Source organism: Austrofundulus limnaeus, unplaced genomic scaffold (genome assembly GCF_001266775.1).
Source record: "Austrofundulus limnaeus strain Quisiro unplaced genomic scaffold, Austrofundulus_limnaeus-1.0 Scaffold328, whole genome shotgun sequence".
In the NCBI taxonomy this organism is placed as follows: Eukaryota; Metazoa; Chordata; class Actinopteri; order Cyprinodontiformes; family Rivulidae; genus Austrofundulus; species Austrofundulus limnaeus.
This window is the reverse complement of record NW_013952730.1, coordinates 197,384-208,437: the sequence shown is the minus strand read 5'-3', so window position 1 is coordinate 208,437 and position 11,054 is coordinate 197,384. Positions and strand designations below refer to the sequence as shown.

At 41.1% G+C, this 11,054-nt stretch overlaps 1 protein-coding gene across 3 annotated transcripts in view; it reads left to right on the top strand.

The window, feature by feature from the left end:
- Positions 1-10,895, top strand: part of susd1 (sushi domain containing 1) — a gene marked incomplete at its 5' end in the record, with an annotated part of 21,148 nt that extends 10,253 nt beyond the window's left edge. The window contains 15 exon segments of one of the 3 annotated variants that reach the window (XM_014022391.1): positions 729-884; positions 2,061-2,213; positions 2,524-2,703; positions 5,077-5,256; positions 5,799-5,978; positions 6,076-6,255; positions 6,416-6,595; positions 6,799-6,978; positions 7,337-7,501; positions 8,437-8,531; positions 8,616-8,802; positions 8,915-9,008; positions 10,177-10,432; positions 10,521-10,560; positions 10,682-10,894. In XM_014022391.1, the coding sequence (XP_013877845.1) occupies positions 729-884; positions 2,061-2,213; positions 2,524-2,703; positions 5,077-5,256; positions 5,799-5,978; positions 6,076-6,255; positions 6,416-6,595; positions 6,799-6,978; positions 7,337-7,501; positions 8,437-8,531; positions 8,616-8,802; positions 8,915-9,008; positions 10,177-10,432; positions 10,521-10,560; positions 10,682-10,788 (2,333 nt within the window). In that variant the 3' untranslated portion in view covers positions 10,789-10,894. 3 annotated transcript variants of the gene reach the window in all.
- Positions 10,896-11,054: the final 159 nt, after the last annotated feature.

The window sequence follows — 11,054 nt, the reverse complement described above, 5'->3', positions numbered from 1 at the left end:
AGTGGAAGGAGTCCACAGTCGGGATGGAGTAGTTGCTGAGAACCAGAGGGGATGGAGTGGCTGTGACTTTCCTGAAGCCCATGATTAACTCCACTGTTTTCTGTGCATTGATGAGCTGGTTGTTAGAGCTGCACCAGGACACCAGCTGATCCACTTCCCTCCTGTAAGCAGACTCATCTCTGTCTGAGATGAGCCTGATGAGGGTGGTGTCGTCTGCATACTTGATGAGTTTCACAGACTGGTGGCTGAAGGTRCAGCTGTTGGTGTACAGGGAGAAGAGCAGGGGAGAAACTACACCGCCCTGAGGGGAGCCGATACTGAGGGTCCGGGTCTCTGAAACAGTTTTCCCCAGCCGCACATACTGCCTCCGATCCATCAGGAAGTCAGACCTGCAGGTGGAGTCAGGCAYGTTGAGCTGGGAGAGCTTGGTTTGGAGCAGGTCTGGCAGGATTGTGTTGAATTCAGAGCTGAAAGTCCACAAATAGGATCCTCGTAAAGGTTCCTGGGGTGTCCAGATGCTGCAAAATGGAGTGCAGGGCCAGGTTAACAGCATCGTCTGCAGACCTGTTTCTCCTGTAGGTGAACTGCAGCGGGCCCAGCAGGGGGGCAGTGGTGGTCTTTAGATGACATTATGAATCAGAGACTCAATAAAATCCACTGAAGAACCTGAGAGTGCAAGCTTGTGCATAAAGAATACATTCATGTYATGCTTTGTTTTTATTTCCCAGACAAAGATGAGTGTCAGATAGGAGCCCATAAGATCTGTGGGCAGCACACCACCTGCCACAACACCTATGGTAGCTACTACTGCACCTGCCTGGCTGGCTACAGGCCCTCTAACAACATGGCTGTCTTCATCCCAAATGATGGAACCCACTGCCGAGGTGAGTCCAGGTTCAGTCTGGGATGGATTAATCGTTTTTTGGTTGTACAGAGGGTTAAACGTCAGACAAACAGCACAGAAACAGAGATGCTTTCATTAAATTGTCCTAATGCATCTCAATAATCCAGGTAGGAAAATAAAAAAAGTCAAGTAGGTCCTCTGGACAGGTTTGTTTAATCTCTCCTCTAGTGATGTGCAGATTGGTACTGAAATATTGAGACAGTACCAGAACTTTATGCTCCAGATGTGATACTAACATCAAAATATTGATACTTTGACACTTTAGTTATTTCACATGATGTATATCATTAACAGGGAAATAGAGGAAAATAACTAAACTATTCCACACTTGTCTTAATCATATGTGGTTGGAGGGAACAATTTTCCTTCCGCTTGAGTAATGCATATGCACAGTGGCCTGTGCTCAGTCAGTCACTCAGTCTGTAGATGTATGGCAGGTAATTTTAACATAAAATCTGCTTTTTCTGACTGTCTGTAATTAAAATCTAGATGAGCTCTGGCCAAGGTTCTTCTTGCAAACCTATAAACAATGCAACAAAATATACGAAGTAACAACTTTTAGAATATTTTTCTCACTTTTATTCACTATTCAAAAATTATTATATTTCTTAAGAAWAAGAATTTTAAATTGTGCTAAACAAATATAAGGTTAGGGTTAGAAATACTTTAAAAATCTATAAATTACTATGTCATATATTTATAAAGCGGTTATTAGAAAAATGCTACATTTTAAGATTAACAAGACACATTATGTGTGTTCTCAAAGTATCAGTATTGGATCAGTATCGCCGATACAAGCTAAGTTTTACTTGGTATCAGTATCGGAAAGAAAATTGGCAATATCGAACATCACTACTCTCCTCCAAGAGACTTATTCAGTCTGCAAAGTTTCATGTGCCTCCACATGGTGGACAAATAGGTTTAACAATGACAATCAAAACTGCTTGTTCACATGCTAAAGAGGACCATCAGCCTAACAATAGATCAGTAGTGGTCTGATTATTGATTGTCAACAGAGAGCTGAGTCATACTCACAATCACAGCACCTACTAAATAAAAAAATCTTTCATCAAATTATTATYAGGACCTTGATAAAAGCGAAACAATCAACAAAGTCAGAGACTGTTGTTGCAGCGTGACTCTCTTGGTGTTGCAGATGTTGATGAGTGTGAGGTGACGGGGCTGTGTGGAGAGGGGGGTCTGTGTAGAAACGTGGAGGGCAGCTTTGACTGTAGCTGTCAGGTGGGATACCAAGTCCACRACGGAACTGAGCCCTTTCACCCACAAAGAGACAAAGCTTCCTGCAAAGGTAATTCTCACACAAATACAGTAAAAACATTTAATCACATTTGGACAGGCTTACTAACACTCTCACGCGACCCTGAAAAGGAAGAAGCGTGTACAGAAAATGGATGGATGGATGGATGGATGGATGTTAAGGAAATACCATTGGTTTTTGCAAAAGTCATGTCATTTTTAGATGTGACAAATGGGGCATAAATACCCTTGTGTTCTATCAGACTATTATCTCATACATACATGTAAAAAATCTTCTTAACAGCACATCACTGCTGGTATTATGGGATGTGGAGGATCACATTTGATCTTGTCTCTCTCAGTGGTGGACTGTGGTCAGCCGGCTGCAGTGGAGGACACGGTCCAGCTGTCTGTCGCAGGAACCACGTATGGCAGCGTGGTCTTATATGTCTGTGATGAAGGCTTTGTGTGGAGGAGGGGAGAGAACAGCTCTGTGTGTGGAGCTGATGGACTGTGGAGAGGACCCACTCTGGTCTGTGAAGGTAATGGCTAACATTTAAATCTTCTGATGTAAAGRCATTAATTGTGCCAGGTTTAGTTTTCAGCAGGAGGTAAGTGATGTGATGCRTTCAAGAAGCCAAAGAAACCAGCTGACAGGCTGGTAGCTGTGTGAAATCTGTTCTGATTATGCATTTATTTAAATGCTAATGCTAACAGAATATTTATTAACTCCTGTCATCAGCTGAAGCCACGCTTCACTGAAAATTTGTCGCTCAGTGTGACTCAACTGGTTTATTWGTGTAGAGATATTATTTCCTCCATCAGTTAAAACTACATTTCAAAAGAAAGTTGGTTCATTATATATATATTTTAACAAATTTAAGTATGAAATAAATAATTTTCAATACCTTTAGTAACTAAATCATTAAAATAAAAGAACAAATCTAAAATTTAACTGCAGAAACACATAAATGTTGGTATAATTGTAAAGAAAAAAGTTTATACATTCTATGATTGGAACATTTTTGAAAGATTCTTCAGTGATCATTTCCCAACAAACACATGAAGTAAGAACGCACCCTGCCTCTTATTGCCAAACTCCGTCTGTCATTTCAAAACAACTTTGGATCCGTCAGCATCTAAAAAGCACATTATAGTAAAACAAGTCGTGGTCTGAGACTATCTGTGCAAAAAAAAAAAAAAGAAAGACCAAAACCAAATACCACAGACAGATGTGTGCCCTTTGAGTCTTCTTCTTTTGCAAAAACTGCTCCCATTTTCTTAAACTAATTGAAGATGATTTGGTAAGACACAGGCCTCTCCACAGAAGGTCTTGTATGGCTGATAAGGCATATCAGATCAAAAACAGAACTGCCCTCAGAGCTCATACAGCATTGTTACAAGGCACAGATATGGAAACGACTAAAACAGGGGTGTCAAACTCATTTTCACAGAGGGCCACATGAGTGTTATGGTGGCCCTCGAAGGCCCAGTTCAGTTGTAATGAACTTTGATGTTTCATGTTTAATTTTGACTAAACAGTGTTTTAACACGTCCTCTTATGAACACAGATATGAACTAAGTGTATGACTGACTAAATCTGAAATAAATACAGAAATATTATTAAAAGTAAAACTAATAAAGCTTTACTCACTGATGAGTTTCTAGTGAGTAGCTGCATTATGGATGATTTAGTTGATGGTTGATGCTGACTTTAAACTTATTTTCAGGTATTAATACCTGGCTATCCAAATAAACTGCTCAGTTACTTAAAGACAACCAGGCCCTTCACTTCATTTTGCAGCATTTGGACACCCCAGGAGCCTACGCGAGGATCCTATTTGTGGACTTCAGCTCAGGGGCAGGACAATTTTTATTATCTTTCATCTTTTAAATTTATTTTGTTGCATTTAATCATAAATTTAAAGTTTACCATTGATATAAGAAGCAATTTTCATGTTAAGTAATTTTGTTTTGGGGTGGGGGTGTAACCCCCTGGCGGGCCACACGGGAGTAACCCCCAGGCCTCAAGCTTGACACATGTGGACTAAAACATTATCCAACCTTACTGAACAACTGAGGCAGAAGAGTGTGAGTGAAGAAGTGAAAAACCCGATGACTGAGCTTCAAACATCCTGTCTGAAGATGGAACTAACAAAACTGCAGGCCTCCACTTTCTGGAATCCTCTCAGAGCAAAACACATGAAGGACCACCTGAAGGTCTCTGGTCTGATGAGGCCAAGACTGGACTGTTAGTCCTCAGTTCTAAATGTGAGAAGAGGAAATCAGGCTCAACACCATCCCCACAGTGAAGCACGGTGGGGGCAGCATCATACTGGGGTTTTCAGCAGCAGGGGGAGAGATATTGTTTAGAGCTGAGACAGAGCTGGATGGAGTAAAGTACAAAGACCTGTTCCTCGAAGTTCAGGACTGGAGAACACAGGAGTGGTTTGGGGACAACTACAGAAATGAATGGAAGCCAATACAAATTCCCCACAAGGATAGAAAAAAACAACTTGTGTGTTGTGTTGTGATGTTTTTGCTACTCGGTGGGAATGATTTTTGACCGTTTTCCTGGTACACACAGCCTGGTGAGGACCCGCTGTTCCTTATGGGGATAAAAGCCTGGTCCCCATCGAGGGTCAGGGGTTAGGGTTAGAACTGAGGAGTGAATTGAGTTTAGGTTAGTTTTAGAGTCAGGTATGTACCTGTGAGGTCAGATTTAAAGTAAATGGTCAGGGTTAGGCTATAGAAATGAAGGTAAATAAATGGAGGTCAATGCAAAGTCCCCATGAGGACAAACATGAGTTTGTGTGTGAGCGGCCTGCCTTCAGCTCAGATCTGATCACTGTTTCATCACTGGGAGGAGGAGTTCAGTAACAATGTTTATGGTACCTGCTTGTTTTTTCCTGTAGAGACCGTTTGTGGAACTCCTCCTTTCATTGAATCCACAGAGCAGCTGTGGAACAATCAATCAACTCCTGGCAGCATTGTGCTATATGTCTGTATGAAGGGCTTTTATTACAAAAGAGGACAAAATGTATCCATCTGTAAGAATAATGGTCACTGGACAGGCCCAACTTTGTCATGTCAAGGTAATCCATTGTTTTTTCAAGTTTTTTATCTAAAGTATCATCAGATACATAAAGATGCAGTTATGCAGCATGATTTACTCAGGAACGAACCGCATCACTATCCTTTATGTTTGAAATGAGTTAGATTTGGCATATTTTCAAAATTCTGCTTAAAGTGATATTTTGGCTATTTTGAGATGGGTCTCTGACAAAGTTATGGAGAATTAAATGTCTTACCTGTTGCAGATAACTTCTTGAACAACCTCAGTTTGGAGAAAGAAATGTTACATCTGACAGAAGAGACAAGCTAACACCTCGTCCAAATTTTTCTAAGTGGATTAAAACAGCATTAGACAATTTCATTGCAGTTTATGTAAATAACCACATACTGAAAGACTGACTGCAGTTTAAAGGTCTAAGCAGTTCACTTTTGTCTTGGCCATGCTCAAACTAGCCATTAGCTCATCAGTTGTGTCAGAGTTTAACTTTTTGTCTCTAAACCGAGGTTGTTTAAAAATGCCTAGAATGGCCCTTTTACCCTGATGCCAAACTTTGTGTCTCAGAGGTCTTGTGTGGAGATCCCCCCACTGTGCCCCACACTGCACAGGTGTGGAACAGCAGCTCCAGGCCTGGAAGCACAGTGACTTACGTCTGTAAAACAGGATTTTATCATCATCAGGGTAGCGATGAGTCAGTGTGCACAATTAATGGTTACTGGACAAAGCCTGATATTTTGTGTAAAGGTAATATTTCTCATAAAAATATTGTTTTTCTTATATAGTCTCCACAAAATTAATTTCTTTTCTTCCCACTTAAATGATGTAATCTGCATGTGTGTAGAAGTTGAGTGTGGAGAGCCTTTACCCATCCCTCATGCGAGCATTCTGTGGGATAACAGCTCCACTCTGGGCTCCCAGGCTGCTTACATGTGTGACCATGGATATGTCAGTGTTGGAGGAGGGAATGTATCAGTTTGTACAGCCAGTGGAAAATGGGATCAAACCTCTTTGTCCTGTCAAGGTGATAATAATATTCATCTGCATATGTAAGTGTAATGAGTTACAACACTGAGACTGCATCATTTTGCACCATACAGGGTATCCTATTTTTATTTTTGTCTACGCAATCAAAATACATCCCCTTTCCACCACTGGATTTTCTGTTTTTTTTTTTGTTGTAGAAATCATTTGCACAGAACCTCTTTTTATACAACACTCTAAAATGCAATGGGACGGCAAGGCACACGTCGGTAGTGTTGTGTATTACCAATGTGAGGAAGGATATTACACCAGAGGCCAAAGAAACAACTCTGTTTGTGGAGAAAATGGATTGTGGGAAGATGTTGACCTATGGTGTGAAGGTGCATGATTTTTATTTAATTTTTTTCTGAGCAAAAATAAAATGTGTGTGTAAAATCTTAAGAAGATGGAAATTTAGCCAACACTTTCACTATTAAATGTTCTTTTCTTCATTTAATAAAAAATGTTTAACTAAGAATTGCACAGATCCCTTCTTGTCGCACTTCTTTATTGCTCCCAGTCTGTTTATGTTATTTGTATACAGAAATAAACTGCGGTTCCCCCAAAACCCTCCCCAACACTRAGCTTCTGTGGGACCATAGCAGCAGAGTGGGCAGCGTTGTGCTGTATGAGTGTGTGGATGGATTTTACCAGCAGAGTGGAAATAATTATTCAACGTGTTCACTAATAGGAGAGTGGGGGGAAGTATCTATAAAATGCAAAGGTAAATAATCGTCCTTATAGATCACCATGAATGTAAACGTCTCTGTTCCTCTTTGCATGTTGTCTCATATGTTTCTGCTGCTCAACTCTCTAACGCTGCATGCTCTGTTGTGATCTGAGATGTTAGACTTGGAGTTTGTGGCACCCTAAGAAGCTGCATGTGATTTACTTTCCTCCACAATGGCTTGCAATGATCACTGGCCGACAGCACACAGATCAATGTGGGTGTTTGTAAAATATGAATGTACAACCTCACCCTGACAGTGTCACAGTTCTCTCATATCGTCTTTCTTGTTCTGAATCTTTCAAATGAATCGTGGAAGTTTAACATCGTTCGATCACTATTGATATTTTTCCAGCTAAATGCGGCCCGATTCCCTCCCTGGCAAACTCTGAAGTGGTGTGGCATAACAGGAGCATTGTGGTTCATCGCTGTGAAGCCGGKTACCACAGCTGGAGGGGCACCGACACGTCTCTGTGTGGCAGCTCAGGGGTGTGGCAGGAGGCCACGCTCAAGTGCATTGGTGAGCAGGGAAATAGTGGTTTATAATGTAATGGTTTTTATGGAGTGGAGTCCTCATTAAAGTGACAATCTGACCATTTCAAAGTGAGGTTTTGTGTCAAATCTATGAAGTTGTTTTAAATAGCTTCTAGACAGGAATGAACAGCTACAGTCAAAATTAAGCCAAAACCAAAGTGGATTAACGTCTTAAAACTGCTCCATTTTGGCTAAATCTGAGTTGGATCTGCTCAGATTCTATTGGTCTCTTGGAGCTGTTTTATGACAAAACAACAATCTACTTTGGTCTTAGATGTACACGGCTTGGCCAAAAATAAACTCGCCACCTGGATTTAACTAAGCAAATAGTTACAAGCCTCCTATTGGATAATTACTRCAGGGCTGATTATCCATCAGCAACAAGTTATTGAACCCAACTGGTTCAATGAGTTGTTTCTCATTTCTTAAACAACCAAAGACACGTCCTGTGGTCGTGGAGAAGATGTCAGTCTGTTTGAGAAGAGTCAAATCATTGGCATCAAACAGAGAAAACATCTAAGAGATTGTAGAAACTACTAAAACTGGTTTAAGAACTGCCCAACATATTAAAAAACTGGAAGGATAGTGGACCCATCGTCTTCCAGGATGCTCCCATCATGTCTACTGTACAGCCTGTGGGGGCGGGGCTGTGATTGGTTGCTGCAGTTGGTCCGATCTAGGAAGCTTATCCAAACAATGCTATGGTGAATGTGTGCTGTAATCAAAGCTAAAGGTGGTCCAATGAAATATTAGTGTGTTACCATTTTTTTTTTTTTTTTGGTGGTGACTTTTTTGTTGGCCAGATAGTGTATTTCAATCACTCCAAATTGAAACCACTCAAAAAGCTCTGTACAAAAATGTGATCACATTCACAGTCCAGTATAGTTGCAGAATCTCACACATCCCATTTTAATGACACAGAAATCAAGCCACCTATCAGTTACCTGGTCATCCATAATGGAAACTGTCTGCAGTGGAAAGCTGAAAAATATGAGGAAGATACAGAAATATATGAGGTAAAAACAAAAATATATTTTCTCTCCAGTGGTTTTAGTAGACTTCACCAACCCTGACTGAAAAATTAGATTYACCCATTTCAGGTGACTTACACTGGATCCAGAGACTTCCAGAGATCCTTTCAGCACAAAGGGCAACGTTTCCTGACGTCCAAAGCTGACGAGCTGAAACTTTGCCTCAAGCTGCTGCCTGTAACGAACTACAGCATCTCTGTGACGGCAGCATCAGCCAGATTTACAGCCACCATCAACGCTAACACCAGCTTAACAGGTATCACTGCACAAACAGGACATAYTTATTAACTGATTAGGCTATATGTTATTTCTTGTGGACTTCTTCCTTTTGAAAAATACATTTAAAATGTAATTTATATGTTTAATAGAACCTCCTGCACCAGCTGTTTACTACACAGAATTAGAGAGTCCAGTGCCAAYGCTGAGGCTACGAAGGTCACCCAACACTTTGGACCCAATAAGGTAAAATCATTCAAAGCATAGTGAGCCCTGCTGACTGTCAGTAYGTGGGACCTGACCACCTTATTGTTCATGGAGAGCGGGACGGGGGATGTAAATCAGCAAAATCATATTTGAAATAAAAATATATCATACTYACAAAGCACACATTTTAAAAYATGAAACAAAATTTTGGYCGGGATRAGGATCAGTGYCTCCAAATCTGAGACCATGGTCTTGAGCCRGAAACGGGTAGGTTGCCTTCTCCRGGTCAGGGWGGAGATCCTGCCCCAAGTGGAGGAGTTTAAGTATCTCGGGGTCTTGTTCATGAATGAGAGAAGAATGGAGCGGGAGATCGACAGGYGGATTGGTGCTGCRTCTGCAGTGATGTGGGTGCTGTACCGGTCCACRTTCCTACCCTCATCTATGGTCACGAGCTTTGGGTAGTGACTGGAAGAACGAGATYACAGATACAAGCRGCYGAAATGAGTTTCCTCCACAGGGTGTCTGGGCTCTCCCTTAGAGATAGGGTGAGAAGCTCAGTCATCCAGGAGGGACTCAGAGTAGAGCTGCTGCTCCTCCACGTCGAGAGGAGCCAGTTAAGTRAGTAAGTAAAGTTTTATTTATAAAGCTCCCTGGTGAGGTGTTCCGGGCATGTCCCACTGGGAGGAGGCCCAGAGGAAGACCCAGGACACACTGGAGGGACWATGTYTCTCAGCTGGCCTGGGAACACCTTGGGATTCCCCCAGATGAGMTGGCCCAAGTGKCTGGGGAGAGGGAAGTCTGGGTCTCTCTKAGGCTGCTGCCCCCGCAACCCGACCCCTGATAAGCGAAAGAAAATGGACGGACAAACAAAATTTCTTTATGAATAAAGGGTAACAATWTATAGTCCAGTCAAAGCATAAAGGCACATCTGGACAAAAGGCCCATTTCTAAAATTCCCCATCTTCCTCTTTTCTGGTTAAAATCTTTATTCAGATGTTGGAGGGGCTTGCATTAAAACTTTGTACTTATTTTGACCTTTTCTGTGTAAATACACTTACTGAACTAACATCTAACCTTGAATATGTTGCATCAGTTTTGATCCTTTTCTCATTTTGTGTACAAGGATAAAAAGATCYGCTCCAGTCACCAATGACAGTAAATGTTTAATGAAGTGAAAATGTTTCACTTTGTGTTTTTCATTTGGCAGTCTGTACCAAATCTTTGTGCTTCCTGTGGAGGGGATCATGACGTTTGACTGCTCCTCTCCCGTGAGCTTAGACGCTTTGGACAAAATCAAATCAGCATCAGAGTACATCACTGCCCAGCTTCATGTCCAAGATGTTGGGACAGAAATAAACTTTACTGTAGGGGATGGTTTCCWCTATGGGGGCTTTTATAATGCTCCGCTGGAGAGCAGCAGAACCTATTACATCATCCTACGAGCTGTCAGTCAGTGGAAACTGGTGAGTGGTGATAATTCTAWGTTGGACTGTCAAAAAAAATGTTACGTCTTAGAAACTGTGGAAGACTTTATCTAATTTTCTCTTTGAGGCCTCGAAAAGTTGCTGTGTGCTGTGGGCAAAGATAGCAGGTAACTTTTACCAACAGTTATGGTTAATAACCATCAGAAAAGATTTCTAAATAGAAAAACAGCTAGAATAAAAAGTGTGATTTGATGTCACTTTCTGATAGACTGTGTTTTCTACATTCAGGCACATCGTATGTTCTGAGGGCTGCATCGCTGTCTGCTGCTGCGTTCATAGGAGTGGCTGCCTTGGTTACATTGGGAGGATACAGTTTCACCTGGTATGGAAGATAAACCACATTTCATCATCCACACTTTTAAATCTGTGTAAATGTTTAAACACATTAAAAGTAAAAGTGCTTCTTAAGACTCATTTTTATTCAAAGGCATTTAATTAAAACAAGACCTGGCATTGTAATTTATCTGTTCTTGCTRTTGTTGGTTGTATTTTATTATGTATTTTTAGCAATTATTTTGCTTTTGTGATATTTGTAGATTGCTGARCAGCACTTTGGTTCAGCTATTAGCTGTTTTTAAAAGCGCTTTATAAATAAAGCTGA